This window comes from Vicia villosa, linkage group LG5 (genome assembly GCF_029867415.1).
Source record: "Vicia villosa cultivar HV-30 ecotype Madison, WI linkage group LG5, Vvil1.0, whole genome shotgun sequence".
NCBI lineage: Eukaryota > Viridiplantae > Streptophyta > Magnoliopsida > Fabales > Fabaceae > Vicia > Vicia villosa.
This window is the reverse complement of record NC_081184.1, coordinates 139,299,337-139,318,058: the sequence shown is the minus strand read 5'-3', so window position 1 is coordinate 139,318,058 and position 18,722 is coordinate 139,299,337. Positions and strand designations below refer to the sequence as shown.

Here is an 18,722-nt window from a genome sequence, read left to right as displayed (position 1 = left end):
TTCTTTCAAGGCAAATGCTTCCACTTCCATGACAGAATAAAGACCAAAATTTCAAGTCACTCCCGCCGTTACAATCTCGGACACACAATCCTCTGAGTAGTTCCCATTTGATTATTAAATCCTGCATCGACATTACATTCCACCCATCCTACACGAGTTGGCTGTCAAGATGATTGCTATTGATTTTGATACTCATTCTCGACACTCAAATGAAAGTTTTGTGCTATAAACTAGCCCTGCCAACAATGAAACACTTGCATTCCTACCATGTGCATATTTTAAATCACTATAACTTTGCAAAAATCACGATCACCCATTTTAACTAAGCCAAACTTGTACTATCGAGCTTTAATTCTCTCCTTCACTTTTTCTCTTCATTCCTCTCATCTCTCTTTATCTCACTCTCCAGTGAGATTAAGAGAAGGAGAAAAATAGAGAGAAAAAAGAAAGAAATGATCCAAAGTGCATACACTTTCATTACATTTTACAATTAAGACATGAATATGTCATTTTTTCATTCCGTCCAAATTCATGAATAAGAAAATTACGATAATGACAAAATGAAACAAATTAAATATCCCTTTATTCTGTCCAATTCCATCAAATTTTAATTAATCTTAACAATAAAATTTTATTCTATCCCATAATATACATACATACCACTCCATTCCATCAAATTACCCTTAAGCCAAACATAGTTTAAATAACATACAGTAAAAGTAAAATCTATAGGTTTTTTTTTGTTTGTTTTGACAGACAATGATGCTACTTTGTTGAATGCTGAACAGAATTTATCTTTAACTCGAGTTTACTGATAATCCAATATCTACTAGTTCAAATTAGAACTTGCATTTTCTAATAATTACGAGAATATGCCACACCATTGTTGTTTTTTAACAACAAATAAAAATAAATACCCTCTTTTTCTCAGGCCTGAAAATGAGAAAAACCTTTTTTACCTCACACACTCTGTGCAGAAAAACATAATTTCTCTGTCACTGAGAAATTAGGTTAAACTTTACTCATCCAATTCTCTCTACAAAATCCCAATTTCCCCAAAAAAATCTAAATTACAATGAAGAAAGAATCAGCATCGGCGAACGAGGAGGTTCTACCGGACAATCTCCGGTGCGGGAGAACCGACGGGAAGCAATGGCGGTGCAAGCGGAGAGTGATGGACGATCTAAAGCTCTGCGAGATTCACTACCTCCAAGGGAAGCATCGTCAGTACAGAGAGAAAGTTCCAGAGTCTCTGAAGCTTCAGAGGAAGCGGAAAAACGAGGGTGAAACTGTTGTTATCGACAATGCGGAAACGGAAGCAGCTAGGGCAGAGAGTAAGTTCAAAATGGAGCTGAGAAAGATCAAGAAGAAGAGGAAGTTCTCGGAGGATTCGGAAGCGTTAACTGATACTCCTTCTGCTTCCGCATCTGCATCTGCTCCTGCTACTGTTTCTGTTAGGAAGAGAACAATGAAGCAATGTGACACGCAATTGGATCTTATTAGAATGGTTCTGGAGAGGGAAGTTGAGAAGAGAAAAGGGAACAGTAGCAGTAACAACAAGAAGAAGAAGAAAAAGAAGAAAAAGGAGATTAAAACAGAAGAAGTGGAATTGCGGCACTATAATGAAGGGGAATTAAGGAAGGAGTTACCAAACGGGGTTATGGAAATATCTCCGGCTTTAATGCCACATGATTATAACAATGTGAGTTCTCATTGTGATGTGAAAGTTGGTGCTGACCATAAGATTGTAGCTGTAACGCCGCGTTACTTCAGGTCCAAGAATATTGATAGGGTGGCTGCTGGCAAGTTGCAGGTGAGTTGATTCCATTGTCTCTGTCAATTCTGTGTTTTTTTTTTGGTTCTCTATTGAATTAACTCTTTGTTTAGGTTATGCCTAATGGACCAAACTTGAAGAAGGGGAATACCAAGATGAAGAAGTGTCACTGGTGTCAGAGAAGTGATTCTGTGAATCTCGTTCAGTGTTCTAGCTGTCAAAAGGAGTTTTTCTGCTTTGGATGCATAAGAGAGCAGTTTGTTATTCTATCATTCATTTACCGTGTCCTGTCTCTATGTTTAAACTTCTTTCAAAATTTTATCTTGTGCTGAGTTTCTTACTTTGTTGGAATTTTAAGCACGCAGAGTTATCAATCCCTGATAGCAGAGCGGAGGAGCGCTCAACCCCAAAAATGGGATAGCGGATAGTGAGATAAACGTTATTTGCTATATAGCACCGACACCTCTAAAAAAAGGCGTGTCCGTGTGGGACACACGCACCGACATTTGTGATTACATTTGATTTATTCGTTTTTTCAAATTATTATCGTGTTCAGGTGTTCGCGCTTCATAGGTTATTTGACTATTTCTTAGATTAATTATGTGAATAATCTATTAAACATACATTTAATGTAAAACCAAATAAAGAAGAGGAATAGAGTTATTTAATGACTATTACTTAAAAAATACAGAGGTAATGAAAATCAGATGTAAAATCAAACCAGATTTATTTACTTTACGAGTAAATCCGGGTTTTTGCGTTCAAAACAGTTCCAACCCGCTCGGGCCAGGAAGCACCCCACTCCCGCTACCCGCCAAACATCAAATAGCGGCCGCTAAGCATCAAATAGTGGAGGGTCACCGCTCTGGGCCGCTATCAGCTGCTATCGATAACCCTCGAATCATGTGTTTGTTGGCTATTTTAATCCTATTTGAAAACTAGTTTATTTTGATTCTAATTATAGGGAAGAAAATGTTCTGTTATTCTGTTGGAGCAAAGCAGAAACTTGAATTTTAAAAGGCACAATTTCATATGTTAAAAACCTATTTAGATCCTTTTTCATGTTGTTAAGAGAGATGTGTGGAATGGTTATCTTTGTCAACAGAGGTTATGAAGAGAATCATGAAATTGAAAAATGAATAGAAAACAGGAAACTGTGCTTATGAATCATTATCTTCTTTTTTTCCATAATTTGCAGAAATAGTTATACCAGATGGATTAGTGATGATTAGTGCTATGATGCTTACGAATATGGTTTCTGTAGTCTGTTGCTCTTGAATTGAGAATCAAATCAAAATATGAGATGTTTGCCTAAACTTTTTGACACAAATAGGTATTTGGACACACGAAGCGAAGTTAAGAAGGCTTGTCCAGTTTGTCAAAGAACTTGCACATGTAAGGACTGTTTGGGAAGTCAATGTAACGACAGCGAAAGTAAGGTCTGACATCAAGCATGGATGCTCTTCCACTTGAGGAATGTTTCTTACTACCATATTCTGACGCCTCAATTTTTGACATTTTGTTTCAGCCTTGTGTGACCGGTAAAATTAGAGTTGATAGAATACTGCATTTTCATTATTTGATCTGCATGCTCCTTCCGGTACTAAAGCGAATAAGTGAAGACCGGGAAACTGAGCTAGAAACAAAAGCAAAATTTAAAGGTAGTTATTTTCATTCTTCTAACATTGATGATTTCTGAAGCAGTTTTTGTTCGTTACTAATGTATCTTAGATGCCATATTGTGTAACAGGGAAAAATATTTCTGATATTCAAATCAAGCAGGTTGAATTTGGCTACAACGAAAATATCAATTGGTAAGTTCTCGTTTTCATATGCTATTAAAAAATGCCAATCTGCTTGTTAACTAATTTGCACCGGTCTCAGCAATCACTGCAGAATACCCGTCCTGGATCTCCATAGAAGCTGTGTTAGTTGTTCGTATAGCCTATGCTTAAGTTGTTGTGAGAAATTATGTCCAGGAAGAACTTCGGGAGAAATTAACTCATCTATGCTGAAGCAACCTGATCAGATGGACCCCTGTGGTGACAATGAGAGCCGTATTTTGGATCAGAATGGCATCTCTTGTGATAATTTAACTGGTATTTCAACATTGCCTGAGCGGAGAAATTGTAATGATATTGAAAAACTATCATGCCCTCCTACGGAACTTGGTGGTTGTGGTACAGGCATGCTTGATTTAAAATGCATTTTTCCCCCGACTTTGCTCAAAGAGATGGAAATAAAGGCAGAAGAAATTGTTTGCAGCTATGACTTTCCCGAAACTTTGGATAAAAGTTCAAGCTGCTCACTGTGTTTTGACACTGACCTCAACACTAACCGATATAATCAGTTGCAGAAATCAGCTGAGAGAGAAGATTCATCGGACAATTGCTTGTTTTGTCCCACAGTTTTGGACATCAGTGGTGATAACTTTGAGCACTTTCAGAAACACTGGGGAAAAGGCCATCCTATAGTGGTCCAAGATGTGCTCCAGAGTTCATCAAACCTCAGTTGGAATCCACTGTTCATGTTCTGTACTTATCTCGAGCAGAGCATTACAAAGTATGAGAATAATAAGGAGTTACTTGAATCCTGTTTGGATTGGTGTGAGGTTAGTATATCAACTCATTGTATATGTCACTTCATTTAAAGTGATTTCTTAATTTGATACTTCTATTTGACCATAAAGAGTTAAAACAGTCATATATGAATATATATTCTATTCAAAATATTTTTTATTATGAATATAGACTAAAGTTTAGTGCATTTAGTTGTTCCTTTTGTATATAATCATCATAATGTTGCCATTGAACCAAAATGCTATTCTTAAGTGTGTATTTTATTGGCAGGTGGAAATAAACATTAGGCAGTATTTTACTGGATCTCTCAAAAGTCGTCCTCAAAGAAACACTTGGCATGAGATGCTGAAACTGAAAGGATGGCTGTCTTCCCAAGTATTCAAAGAGCAATTTCCCGCTCATTTTTCTGAAGTAATTGATGCTCTACCAGTTCAAGAATACATGAATCCTTTGTCTGGTCTTCTGAATTTAGCTGCAAATTTGCAACACGGGAGTGCGAAACATGACATTGGGCCATATGTTTATATTTCGTATGGCTGTGATGACATAGAAGCTGATTCTGTGACAAAACTCTTCTGTGACTCAAATGATGTGGTACGTGTCGCAGTTATGTCACTCTCCACCTCTTCTTAAAGACATCTTGTACTGCCCTGCATTTAAGACTTTATTTTTTGAATTCAAACTATACCATATTTAAGTGATTCTATCTATAATGGATTAAAATTATTCTTTTGATATTTCCTCTGGTGAGAAATTGTATTTGTGCATTTATCCCATCGTGATAACTTAATGTGAATCTTGTCTTTTGAAAGAATGAGCATCTTCATGGAATATTTGCCTGTCATGAAGACTGTTTTGTCCAATATAAGGTTTATATCATATGCAATACTTGTTTGAGATCTGGAAGTGAAAATATGAAGTGTGTTGTCAATAAAAGTTATAACTTCATATCATACTCTTTGAGTTGCCTAACTCCTACCATTACTTTTGAGTTCTGGTAGCCTTGGTTGAACAAACATAAAATAATGAATTTGAAATTATAGCCAAACACCACCCATTGGTTTTATTCCAGATTCACAAATCACAACTAGAAAACATTTTTGTACCGAACGATGAACACCACAAGTCACAACTGGAACCATGTTTAACGGTTGATACCAGAACCAAAACTTGACTCATGATCATTTTATTTGTTTTAGCTTTATATTAAGCATTTAAAATTTCCCATTGTTAGTATCCCACACATAGAAATTACTAGCTGCAACTGATTTCTTAACTCTTAAATAACAGTGCTCTGTTGCACTATGTTTGTTGTAAAATAAGTTGTGTAAATAATCCATGCTATTTTCCCTTTCTATTTGTCATTCCAGGTTAATATTATGACACATTCTGCGGATGTCCCTCTCTCTACAGAACAACTTGCAAAAATAAGGAAATTGCTGAAGAAGCACAAAGCTCTGTGTCAAGTGGAGTATGTCGCTACTGAACAGTTACCTGGAAATAATGTGAAAGGAATGATATTATCACGTGCTGAAGAAATGGAACAAAAAGGTTTGCGGAGTATGGGGAAAGAAGGAATGGAATTCTTCAGGAGAGTCGATAGAACATCTTGCATCTCAACTGAAGCTAAAAAAGCTTCTACTCAGAGTATAGACAGCAATATTTCCCAGGATGGAGAACGCTGCATCTTTACTGATTCTGAACCCTCTCTTCATGGGACTGTTCATACCACCAATTTGTCAGCACATGATAATCCTAAAAGTCCCTCTGAAAGCTTCAACAGTTGTAAGAAAAAGTTTACCGAGCATTCAGGCGCCCAGTGGGACGTCTTTCGTAGACAAGATGTGCCAAAGCTCATAGAATACATTACAAGACACTATGATGAACTTATTTATACCCATGACTCTCACACGAAGGCAAGTTCATTATTAGACAATTCCTTGGAAGAATTTTGGAGTTATTGATTATTGACATTTTCTTGTCTGCAGATGGTTCATCCAATTCTAGACCAGAGCATTTTTCTTGACAGTACTCACAAAATGAAACTGAAGGAGGAGTTTAGTAAGTACTTGTTCTTCTATTTGTTTGATCATCTAATACAATTTACAGTCCTATATAACTTAATTAACTCACCTGTCACTATTACCAGAGATTGAACCATGGACTTTCCAGCAACATGTTGGAGAAGCTGTCATCATTCCTGCTGGTTGTCCATACCAGATAAGGAATTCTAAGGTCTTGTGCTTTAAGATGAATACTCTCTTGTCTCTAGTTAGTTTGGAAAAAACAGAAACCTTATTGAAGTTATAGTTATTGAACTTGATATCCTTCAGACTTTGTTTTTACATCTGGAGAATTCCTTTAGCAAATGATTAATTATGAATATATTTAGCAATCAAATACTTACATTCTATGCAGAAAGTAGAAAAAAAGGCAGATTGATGTTTACAATAATAATATTTATCGTCTTACTTTCAATATGATTGCTGAAGGATTCTCATTATCAGTCTATATAGCCCTTTAAATCTAAACTTTGTGAGCACACGCAACAATTTTTGTTTCTTGATCTACAGTGTTGTGTCCATGCGGTACTGGAATTTGTGTCCCCTGAGAATGTTACTGAGTGTATCCAGTTGATTGATGAAGTCAGACAGTTACCTGAAGACCATAAAGCAAAAGTAGACAAGCTGGAGGTAATTTTGCAATAATATTGTTTACAAATTCACATTAATCTTGTAGGTGTATTACATAGAATTGACAAGGATTGCTCTGTATTTTATAAAATAGGTGAAGAAAATGGCTCTACACAGCATGAGTACAGCAATTAAAGAAATACGCCAGCTTACATGCAAAACATGATTGTACCAGCTAAAATAGACTTGCATGCCTCTAAAGACTGAAGTTCTCAGGTCTCAAGTCTCAACCTCTTTAACATATCGGGAGTGGATTCTGTTCATTTTATGTAAATTAATGCAAACTCATTAAGATCTGACCAGGTACTTGTTAAATTGATTAATTTGGGTCTATATCCTTTTCTGTCCTCTATGACCCTTTTTGTTCTCTATGACCCTTTTTGCTTTACCTGAATATGAAATAATTTATTTGGTCTGTATATATCTTTCTTCTGGTTTTGGAAGTTCCATGATGTTTTAGTATCATTTGACATTCTCAATCCATTAGTTACAAGTAGGATGTCGTGTTTCGAAAACACTTTTGATATGTTTTTTCAACTGTATTGAAATTGAATCATGAATATAATCTCAAAAGATTTCATTTATAGCTAAGCTATCACTTTTGATAGAGCCCAGAATTGTTTCACTTTCTTCCCTTGAAAATGAAGTTTGAAAGTGGGAACTCCCGTGCTGTTGATTTGGGTATATTTGCATTTTTTTAGTGATTTGGGAACACCAAATGATCAATTGTTTTGCGAAAAGTTTTATTTTTCTTGCAACACTGATATTGTCTTTCTCTGTGTATCGATTTTAAGGAAAATGAAAGGACCTTCAAATGTTTTTTCAGGAAATGGCCTTTTTTTACGTGCCTTTGTTTTTCTTTTCCATGGACTTGTTCATTCAGGAAATTGGTTATTAAAATACATATTTCATACTACAATCTAATCCTTTTAAAATAAATTTAACACAATGAAATAAATTATTGTTTTCTTTTATAGAATATTTTTCATATTGGTTTTTTTCATGTTTATTTACTAATTTTTACAAGAGTTTATTTGCTATTACTAAGTATTAAAAAAAATACTTCTAACATATTTATTATATTGTCTGTTAATTCCATGAAATTTGAAAGAGGATATGAAACTTATAATTAATAAATCAAAATGTTATTGAGATAGCACTATTTCTTATTAGTAATCCTCTTATATGTTTAAATATGAGAATGTTTTTGTCCATTGGGGGTCTTTCTCGACTTATGGATCATTCTCAATATGGATCATTCTCTTTGCTTTTGTTTGGAAGAATTGATTTTGATAAAATTGAGTTTTGTAAAAATTAATTTTAATTAAATTAAAAGTGATTCTCAATATATCTTATTGTTTAGATAATTTGAATCAAAATTATTTTTGAATGTATACTCACTGAATCGGGTTTTAGTATGCATATATTTAATTTATATATTATACTATAAACAAGGACATAATAGACAAACAAATACATATTATAAAATAATTGTTTAATAAAAGGGCATAATTGATTATCAATGGCACATAATTATAGGTTCTAAAACCAACTCAATTCTAGGCTCTATAATCAATTTGTTTATGCTGCATCCAAACCTATTTTCTATGGACAAATGACATTTTTATACTGTTTGGACAATTTGGTGGTCTAGAACAAACATATTTTATACTGTTTGGACAAATTGTCCAAACATATTTCTATGGATAAATATTTAAATACTCCAAAACCCTCCATGCCTAAATATATATTTTTTTCACTCAATCCTTCCCCTTTTTTAAACTCCTATCCTTTTTCATCCAAACTCCTAAAAAAAGCTAAGAGAATGACAGTTCCACCAATATAAACCATCATCTCCTTTTTCATCTAAACTCCCAGACAAAAGCTAAGAGAATGATAGTTCCACCAATATAAACCTTCATCTCCTTTATGTTCGCTATTATTGGTGCAAGCTTGTGGAGCTGATTAAGATGAGGCTTTAAAACAAAGTCATTGATTGTTTTAGATTTAACATGCCTTAATGCACCCCATAACTTTTTAGCGCGCCGCGCAAAAATACCAAAATGTCTATAGATTCTAGAGAGGTATATCTGGAAGTACCTTAGGTATTCCCAGACTAAATGTCACGTAGAAATATTTCGGAGATACATCTCCGACATCTTTCTGTAGATGTATCTTCGGAAGCATAATAAGTATTTCCATTGTTGAACAAGACCCTAAATCATGTGTTATCTTAAGACCATATGTCACGCAGAAATATTTCGGAGATACATCTCCGACATCCTTCCGTAAATATATCTCCGGACGATTGTCTCAAATATACGCCATCGTCCTTTACCCTTCCTCACTTTCAGATATTCATTTTTAAAATCAAATTTGTCCAAACACCACACAACCCCATTGTGCGAAATTTCATCAATCTTCATCAAACAAGCAAGCTTCATCAATCATCAGTTTCAAACTCCATTGAGTAACCGAAACCAAGCTTTAGATAGAATTTGTAAGTTATTTTTGCACTATTTTGAGTTAATGTAAAATAGTTTAGAATTTAAGTTTTAGGTTAGAAAATTGGAAGGTTGTAAGTGTTTGCTAGCTTAGAACTACGGTATAACATTTTAGTTAGGTTGTTCTGACGATCAATGTCATTTTTTTGAGGTCCTCAGACCCTCCAAGCCTCCATTGATGCTAACTGAGTTGTAGAAATTTTCTAAGATGCATCTCTAGAATTTTTCAATATTTACATAAAAACTTGAGATGCATCTCCAAAATAAGTCCGTCTGCATTACACTCCCTTTATTTGAACAGGACTCATTGTGTAACTTTTGTTTTATCCTTTTACAGGAGTTATGGCTGACAGACAATCTAGGTTGAGATATGGTAGGGTTGCACAACATGCTTCGGTTCAGAGGGGAAGAAGTCAAACATCTCAGGCTCCTTTTACCTCTTGATAGGTTGTGGCGGAGGCGACGTCAGGTTCTGGGGTTCATGTCTCTCTGCCTGCTTATTTGTCCTCCCGCGCCAGGAAAAGTTCTCTAGCTCATGCCTCCCCACTGTCATCTTCACGTAGACGTATGGGTTCACCTATGCAAGTACATGAGGCGGGAAAGGCATCACAGTCACAGGTCACACCTAAGGTACCCCGGTCCTAGGCCATATTGGCGATACCTGATGCATCCCATCCCCTGTCTCAAGACACATCGGCGGTACCTGATGCATTCCCAACCCCAGTCCCAGACGGCACCTGAGGCATCACAGGCATCCCAGTCCCAGGCCCAGGCAGATGAGGCCGCACCTGCGACACCTGAGAGTTTTGGAGGAGGGCCTTCCCACTTATAACTGCTCCCTCTTTACTCGGACCATGTTGCCAGACATATATAAAACATAGAGATAAAAATTGGTTGGAACTATTAATTTTTAAAAAATGTTTTATATTATTAAGTTTTTTTGTTTGAATCATTCTTGCTAAACCATGTATGCAGTAACGTGATCCGTTAAAAAAACATCAATCATATGCGGAAGATCAGTCGCCAGGCAGAGCCCAATGAGCCATGGTTTCGGGAAGTGTTGCAATTATTAGGGTTGCGAGATTTGACCCTGACTGGTTATACTACAGTTAATCATGGTATGATTAACGCTTTTTTGCGAGATGGCATGTGGAGACATCATTCTTCCATCTACCACATGGTGAGATGACTATCACACTGGATGATGTCACGTATCTGATGCATCATTCGGTAAGGGGAAGGTTTTTAGATCATGAGAAGTGTAACAAGGAAGAGGGACTTGAGTTGATGGAAGAATACTTAGGAGTTACCCCACAGAATGCTATGAAGGAGATGGACAAGACCTGTGGTGCTCATGCCAGATTTAGCTATTTGCAGGAGGTGTTTGATAAAGAGATAGTGAGAGCACGATTGGATGATGGTGATGTTGAGCAGGTAGAGCAGCACATAGCATATGCTATGAAAGCATACTTGTAGTATTTGGTTGGTACTGCCATTTTTTTAGACACGGGTGCAACTTATATGGATGTCATATACATACGGTACTTTGAGGACTTTGAGCGAATCCATGAGTAAAACTGGGGACTGCTTGTTTGGTCTACTTGTAGATGGAAGACGAATCAGATGACCGGCAATATCACACTTTTGACGGTAACATTTCTTGGTCTTATATTGATTTTGTTAATTATGACAACGCCGTTACCAACTAATGATTCTTGTTTTTTTTAGGCTTGGATCCTACAACACTTCCCACGCATCTGCGGTTGGTCACTTGAGGATAAATTGCATGCTTCTGCATTCGACCTGCTTAAAGGAAACCAAGCGATAACATCGTTCAGGGTGTATATTGACTATTTGGTCTTTGATGATATACACTTCCATTCTTACGTCGACCACCGTGTGAAGATTCCATTTAACGATATTGTCTTATATTTAGGATGGTTGGCTTACGGTTCGCGCAAGATGGTTCCTCATCTGCTTGAGCGTGTCATGCGTTAATCCGGCTACATGCAGTACATTCTTAGGCATCCTGCTATGTCCGCTCCTCCCCTGGTGAAACACATGGATATGGATGCTATGTTTGATGATTATGTTAATGATTTGTTACTAGATGAGGCACTGAGTACCATAGCACCGAACGACTAGAGCTACGTGGACGGTTACATCTGATGGTTCTTCCAGGTGTCCTATTCATATTTGGTACATGATACCCACCTAAGCTAGCTCATCGGGAGATTCTAGAGGAGGAGCAGGCTAGGGTGATCATGCTTATGATGTCTTGCCTATGTATCGTCGTATCATGGAGATTGGGCAGACGGGTATTGATGGTGGACTCTTTCGTGATGACTTTGAGGCGAGAGGTGTTATAGATGCCATGGCGGTGGAGGCTCGGGAGACTCTGCAGTACAGGAGGCAACACGGGGAGAGTGTGGGGCCGACTCATAGTCTGACATATGCAGTAGTCTTGACATTTGTACGCTTGATATATATTGAATTATATTTTCTTATCGACTTTGGTGTAACTCTTGATACTATTGATACATTTTATAGTCTTATATATATATATATATATATATATATATATATATATATATATATATATATATATATATATATATATATATATATATATATATATATATATATATATATATATATATATATATATATGTCGTTGTATTCATATCGTTATTATAGTCAAATCTGAAAATATTCTGACCTTTTATATTTTGTAGTGTTTATATGAAAATCATTAAAAAAATAAACTGGAATTGTCTGTATAATATTTCAAAAATGCATCTCCGAAACATTTACGGGTATGCATCTCCTGAATAAATTTACGTTTACCAAATAAATGGTGTGTCTGGAGATGCATATCCAAAAATTGAAGGACTTTTTGAAAATTGTATAGGGTGTTTCTTGGATATATAGGGTGCTTTAAGAAATCTCCTTCAAAATAACACTAAATTTGATTGCAGCCATTCGATCTAGCCAACCTTAATCCAATCCAACAACTCAGCGTGGATGATATTTGAGATCCCAATGAAGCTACTAAATTCAACTACCCATCTACCATCACTAAAGTGAATTATGCCACCAGCACCAGCTCTTCGTTGCTCACCAAGGAATCTCCATCTACATTGACGAGAACAGCCACCAGCACCAGCTCTTCCTTGCTCAACAAGGAATCTCCATCTACATTGATGAGCACAATAGTCTCCTCCCTAGATGAATACCAACTAACCTATCTTAACTTTGCTAGATTATTTGAGATAGAAGTAAACATTTTAGCAATGTCTGGTTCTAGAATTCTGATTCCTGATAAGATTTGAGGCAGGGGTGACATCTTCTTTACCAACATAGATAATGTTTCTAGCCCTCCAATTCCACTACAAACCAGCTAAGAACCGGATAGATAAGGTACTAGAGTAGTTAACTTGGATCCAAATAGCAGCATTAGAATTGGAAAAGAAATTAATATTAGTGAAACCAATGGCATGCCAAATTTTAGTAGAGCTAAAGGACAATCCCTCAAACAATGGAGGACAGTTTCTTCCTGAATCAAACCTCGAGGACACATATTAATAGCTGACATACCTCTGATGAAGCACACTGAGGGCGGGAATGGCTTGATGACAAACAAGCCAAATGAAAAACTAGATTTTTTTTAGGGCATGAATTTTCCAAATCCAAAATAAAGATTGATCCTGAATTGTAGTTCGTATATCTTGAATGGCCACAAAATCCACTTGATGACATAGTAGATTGTTGGATATCCAAGGATCAAACCAGAATAAGGAGCTACCATCACCAACTCGGTAGCTATAACCCCCTAAGGGCTTCTTTTGCTTTGAAATAGAGACAATTATATCTCACATATATACATTACAAAAGAGTGACATTCAAGATATACTAAGATAAAACATTTATCAAGCTTTCCTGTGTGCTTAACAATATAAGGACACAAATATTGAATCTCTTTATAACCTTTACTTGTAAACTGGGATGCTCAAGCACGTAGTAATAACTGCTTGAAGTTAATTAACTCAAGAAAAGGGACAAATGCCCTTGGTTACGTTTCAAAATTGCTTATTAAGAGCCTCAATACAGAAGTAATGATGTAAAAGATATACACTTAACTATTTGGTCACATCACCCTATTTTGTAACTACACAAATTGATATTACAACATAGGAAAATAGAGACTTCTTATTGGATGTTAGTGGAAATGCCTACTAATCTCAAGAAAGAATCTTCCTTAAGGAGCCATTATCCCTTCAATTGTGTAAGCAAAAGTCTTTGCCCAATCAGCTCGTATCAGCAATGTCTGCAGTGCCTCCATCACATTATACCCAGGATCCAGCTTGCGCTGCCAGCCCTTCAAATTTCAAATTCACCGACGCAAAAAATAATAATTAGCAATGTAGATTGTCCGGTGTATGTGAAAAGAGAACATTATAAAATCTAATTTATGCTTTCACCAGTGTTTCCCATCCATGTGAATCACAAAATAAACATGTCCACAATTACAGTGGTATATAACAGAATTACCTCCAGAACCAAGGTGGTCACGATGACAGTACAAACATTGCCATCAACATTAACTCTATGACGTCTAACTTTCTCAAGTAATTGTTCCATGCACTCGGCAGGGTGAACCGCGTCACCTTCTCGAGTGCCCCAAAAGGTAAATGCCTTTTCCACTTCCTGTTAGAGAACCAAGAGGAAATCCAATGTATAAAATGACTCGCAATCATAACCAACGAGTTCAAAGTGAATGAACTTTAATAAGAAAAAGCAAATATGCAAATCTTTAGTAAATGAAATCTATAGCCAAACAGTGGCAGCTAAAAAATTACCTCAACATAAGCCTTCGGATTAGGGCAGTTCTGTTCCTTTGACAGCCTGAGTGTGCACTCAGCAGCAGTCCGACCATCTCTGCGGGCAACAGCTTTGAAAAATTCCAATAAATTTACTCGATCGCTACCAGAGAGCTCAGCAGTCATACCTACGTCAAGGAAAATTACATGAGGCTTTGATTTGAAGAACCGTTTGCGATCCTTGCTCCGAGGCACTCGAACAAGGATATTTCCAGGATGCATGTCTGCATGAATGAAGTTGTCCACCTGAAAGAAGACATGTCAGTGTCTTGGAAGTTAAAAAATTGTATGACATTCAAGTTTTATTTAAGCCATCAAAAGGTCCCCACAAAGGTTTTGTATGAAATAAAAGAGAAATGAATACTGTCAACTGTCAAGAACCAATCCTACTGAAATAAGTTGTTACTTAAATGTTTGTGAGTGATTTTAAATCTAGGACATTCACTCGTGCATGAGCACTTTTTAGGCTTAAAATATGAAAAGTCAATAGACCAATTTCACCTTAGGCTGAAGTTCAATTTTTTATTTACAAGATTGGAGTTGAAAAGTTCTTGGTCATAAAAGCTCTAATACCATGTCAAGAACCAACTCTTTCGAAAACATAAGTTATTCGGTTAGGGCCAACAAAGGATTAAATCTAACAAGTAGCACAACAATAGATGAAAAGATATCCTCACAAAGTCTAAAGTACAAGGCATGTGTTATAAGCAAAAGAGCATTATTGATAATTGTTGACAGAATTAACAGTCTAATGTTTTTATAAAATACAAGCATGTGATAACACAACTTAAATAACCTTTGACAGTCTAATTTATGGAAGAATGTATATGGCCAACAAAACACACAAGTCTTGTCAGTAATAACAACCTTGTATTTTATATTTTCTACCTAACATATATAAGACATTACAAATCAGTACTTAAATTTTCATCACTTAAAAGTTTCAGCAATGCATTTGTTGATCAAACAAACTTGATTGAGTTGGAAAAAATGAATAGGTGAATCTCTAAGTCTAGGGTCTTGGCTCTAAAGCATGGGTACTTCTAAAATGGTGAAGTACCGGTACCGGGTACGCACCCGTATTGGGTACACGTACCGTACTCGTGGTACTATATTTTTTCTCATTATTCGATTTTGAGTAAAATTGGTGGCTTTCTCAAATATCAATATAGTGTACTTATGTATTTTAATTTCTTTGTTATTATATCCTAACATTATTTTTTTATCTTTTAAAACTTTTATAGTGATATGTTGCTATGAGCTTAACAATTTAGTTCTTTACTCATACATTTTATAGAAAACTCTTATTTTTTATTAACGTACTCGTACTTTGTTTTTTTTTTAAATGACGTATCCCGTACCAGTACCAGTACCCGCACCGGGTACCGTACCCGTACCTATGCATCATAGGTCTTGGCTCTCTCACTACTGAGAATAGCTCTCACACTCTATTCCATAATAACTTCATTTCAAGGCACATCAGTAATAGTGATTTTCCCTTGATGATATATAAAACACAGAATGCTAAAATAAAATCCTTAAAAAACAGTTATATCACCAACCACAATATATCTAATCAGAAAAGAAAACTGTAAATGGATAATGTATTACCAGAAGCATCTTTAAAAGTGCATGACTACCAATATGAGCAAGAGCACTTTTAATCCGTTCGTGTCCTTGAAGCTCATCAACATAATGCGAGACACTTTCTCCATTCTCATATGTTTCCACTAAAACTGCAGGATGCACAAGTGGATAGACAGGCTTAGGGAAAGACACATCCCTCCATTGACGGAAATTGTAAATAAAGCGGTTCAAATGAGCAGCTTCCCTAGCAAGGTCAACTTGAGACATCATGAAAACTGCAAACTGCTGAACACTTTCATCCAACCTTAACCAATTAAGTGCAGGGATGAACGTTGAAGATTTTGCCACAAAATTGATGATAGCAAAATCTCTTCTAATAGATTCTCCCACACCAGGATGTCTGACCTTCACTGCAACTACCATGGGCTTTGCTTGCTGACCAGGGTAACGATATTTTAAAGAAGCACGATACACTTGGGCAATACTTCCAGATGCAACAGGCAATTCTTCAAAATTCTCAAAAATTTCAGAAATTTTACGGCCAAATGCTTTTTCTATAGTTTTCGTTGTGTAGCTAAAACTGTGCTCAGGTGCTTTGGAATGAAGTTCTGCAAGCTTAGTACATAGATCTTGAGGAAATAGATCAGGCCGTGTAGCAGCCCACTGACCCCATTTTATGAATGCTGGACCTGCTCTTTCTAGTGTGCGATGAACAACCCGGAGCCACATTTTCCTGAATTCTGGTCCAAAATAATCAGCAAGTGGTGCCATTAGAATGCTTGGAGAGAATAACATTGTTAGATATATAGCTCTTGCTAACAAGACCAGGCTTTCTACCACACTGAATACAAATGCAAACATGTAACTGTATCCATCTTGTGTACGCATACGCAAAACATTTTGTGAAGGGTAACACCCTGCGTCTGACTGATTTTGCTGAGCCAATGCTAGCTCTCCACATGCAAACGCAAAAATACTAGGAATCAGAAAACAAGAACGAGACAAAGCCAAGCTCACTGCTTGAGCAACCATATTTATGGAGGTAAATCCATTAGAACCATTGGAGGAATATATCTTGTACAACAATTTCCAAGTTTGAGGATTATGTGTTGCTATATGTTTTGTTGAGATGGCAGATAAGTTCCAAAATGAACGGCCTTTGTGAAAGTTTTCTCTAGTTCCTCGCCACATGAATGAACTACATCCTTCACTTGGAAACTTATATTGCATATACATCCTGCATTGGTTGATATTAGGTGCAACGGAGACCAAAGCTCCATCTCTACTCACTCCCTGATTTCTGCTTTTATGGATCCTACGAATAGATTGGACGGTCCTCCTAACGTTTCCCAGCATCAAAAACCTGACAGCAAAAGGTATACACATGCTCACATCAAATGTAATAAAATTTGTATCAATATGATAAATGATGAATGTCACAATTCTTTCAAAGGCATAAAGTGGCATAGAACTCAATTTTAAAAATAAGTGGCATAAAGTAATGGAGTGATTTAATCAAGTAAAACTGAAAAAATAATTGATTTGTTTTGGTGAATAACTTGCCTAACAATCAAATGGTTCTGATAAGAAATGTTCAATTTTTCAGGCTCTTGTTACGTTTAAAATAATTGATTAGCTTAAAAAAATATCCATCCTTTTAGACCTAAGAGTATGTTGGGCCGACCCTTGAAGCAGCTAGTGTATATCCTTATGTGTCGATATTTTTTTTCTTCAAACGATTTTAATACAACAGCATGCTTTAAACAATAATATGCACTTCAATCCTTTTCTCATACACAATTGGGGCTATTCTTTTGATCTTATCCAATCTTGAATGAATTTAACACCGTCAATGAGTATCGTTAAACGTCAATGCAGCTTAATAACTGAACATAACAAATTGTAAATCGTAACCAACATATATTCTTTCGATAATTTTCTTTCCATGCATTGCACAAGCTCTCAATACTAGTAAAACTTAAACTTAAAACATAACTTTTAAATGCTTTTCATTGATCTTGGTAAATCAGCTATTTTTCTTATAAAACGAATCAGGGGGAGTAATAAACAATCATACATAGATTCGGTATGATATTTCTGTTAGAAGGTGATAATTCTTATGTCTATTGTTTTTCCTTTTGTATCAACTAGCAAGTCCTAGAAAAATCACCAGGATGAATACCATGACACAAATCCAAACAAGCTCAAACATCAAACATGGTTCATGTGGGACTGGGAGACTAAGTTGCAAAGCATAGTAGTCCAAAATCAACAAAATAAACTAAATAATCATAGGGAAATGGATGATTCATATAGTAAAAATGGCAAAAGTATAATTTCCTCAAAGACCCATTAGCTGATTACTCCAAAAGTGCAATAAAAATTCATCCTTTAGTTAAATAAACACATCGCAGCTTAGTAATTAGGGAATATAAGCTTAATGTAACAAGGAAAATGGAACCAAATTTGAATAATAGAAAAACCTGAGAGGCAGAAGACCGTGGTCGCTGGGTGATCAAAGTCGGAGGGCAGAAGAATTTGTAGGATGCGTGAACGTTAGTTGCAATGTGAATGTGAGGATCGTGTGGTCTGATAGAGTTGGCGCGATTGAAATTGAAGCGGCAATCACAAACAAACACGAACCCTAAACAACCGTAAATTTCATGACCGTGGATTAAGATTAGGATTAGAATTTTAAATATAAT

General features: G+C 36.1%; 2 protein-coding genes across 2 annotated transcripts; one reads left to right on the top strand and one right to left on the bottom strand.

Annotated features, from left to right (window-relative positions):
* Positions 1 to 909: 909 nt before the first annotated feature.
* Positions 910 to 7,489, top strand: LOC131602751 (lysine-specific demethylase JMJ28-like). Its single transcript, XM_058874937.1, has 12 exons — positions 910 to 1,813; positions 1,888 to 2,030; positions 3,108 to 3,213; positions 3,303 to 3,435; positions 3,525 to 3,588; positions 3,659 to 4,385; positions 4,624 to 4,947; positions 5,724 to 6,269; positions 6,342 to 6,414; positions 6,503 to 6,588; positions 6,927 to 7,046; positions 7,141 to 7,489. The coding sequence occupies exons 1-12, from the start codon at positions 1,076 to 1,078 to the stop codon at positions 7,210 to 7,212; spliced, it is 3,132 nt and encodes a 1,043-aa protein (XP_058730920.1). The 5' UTR covers positions 910 to 1,075; the 3' UTR covers positions 7,213 to 7,489.
* A 6,079-nt stretch (positions 7,490 to 13,568) lies between these two features.
* Positions 13,569 to 18,722, bottom strand: LOC131602750 (uncharacterized). Its single transcript, XM_058874935.1, has 5 exons — positions 18,501 to 18,722; positions 16,042 to 17,380; positions 14,410 to 14,676; positions 14,102 to 14,257; positions 13,569 to 13,928 (listed from the first exon to the last, which is right to left on the bottom strand). Exons 2-5 carry the CDS (start codon positions 17,371 to 17,373, stop codon positions 13,809 to 13,811), a joined length of 1,875 nt encoding a protein of 624 aa, XP_058730918.1. The 5' UTR covers positions 17,374 to 17,380; positions 18,501 to 18,722; the 3' UTR covers positions 13,569 to 13,808.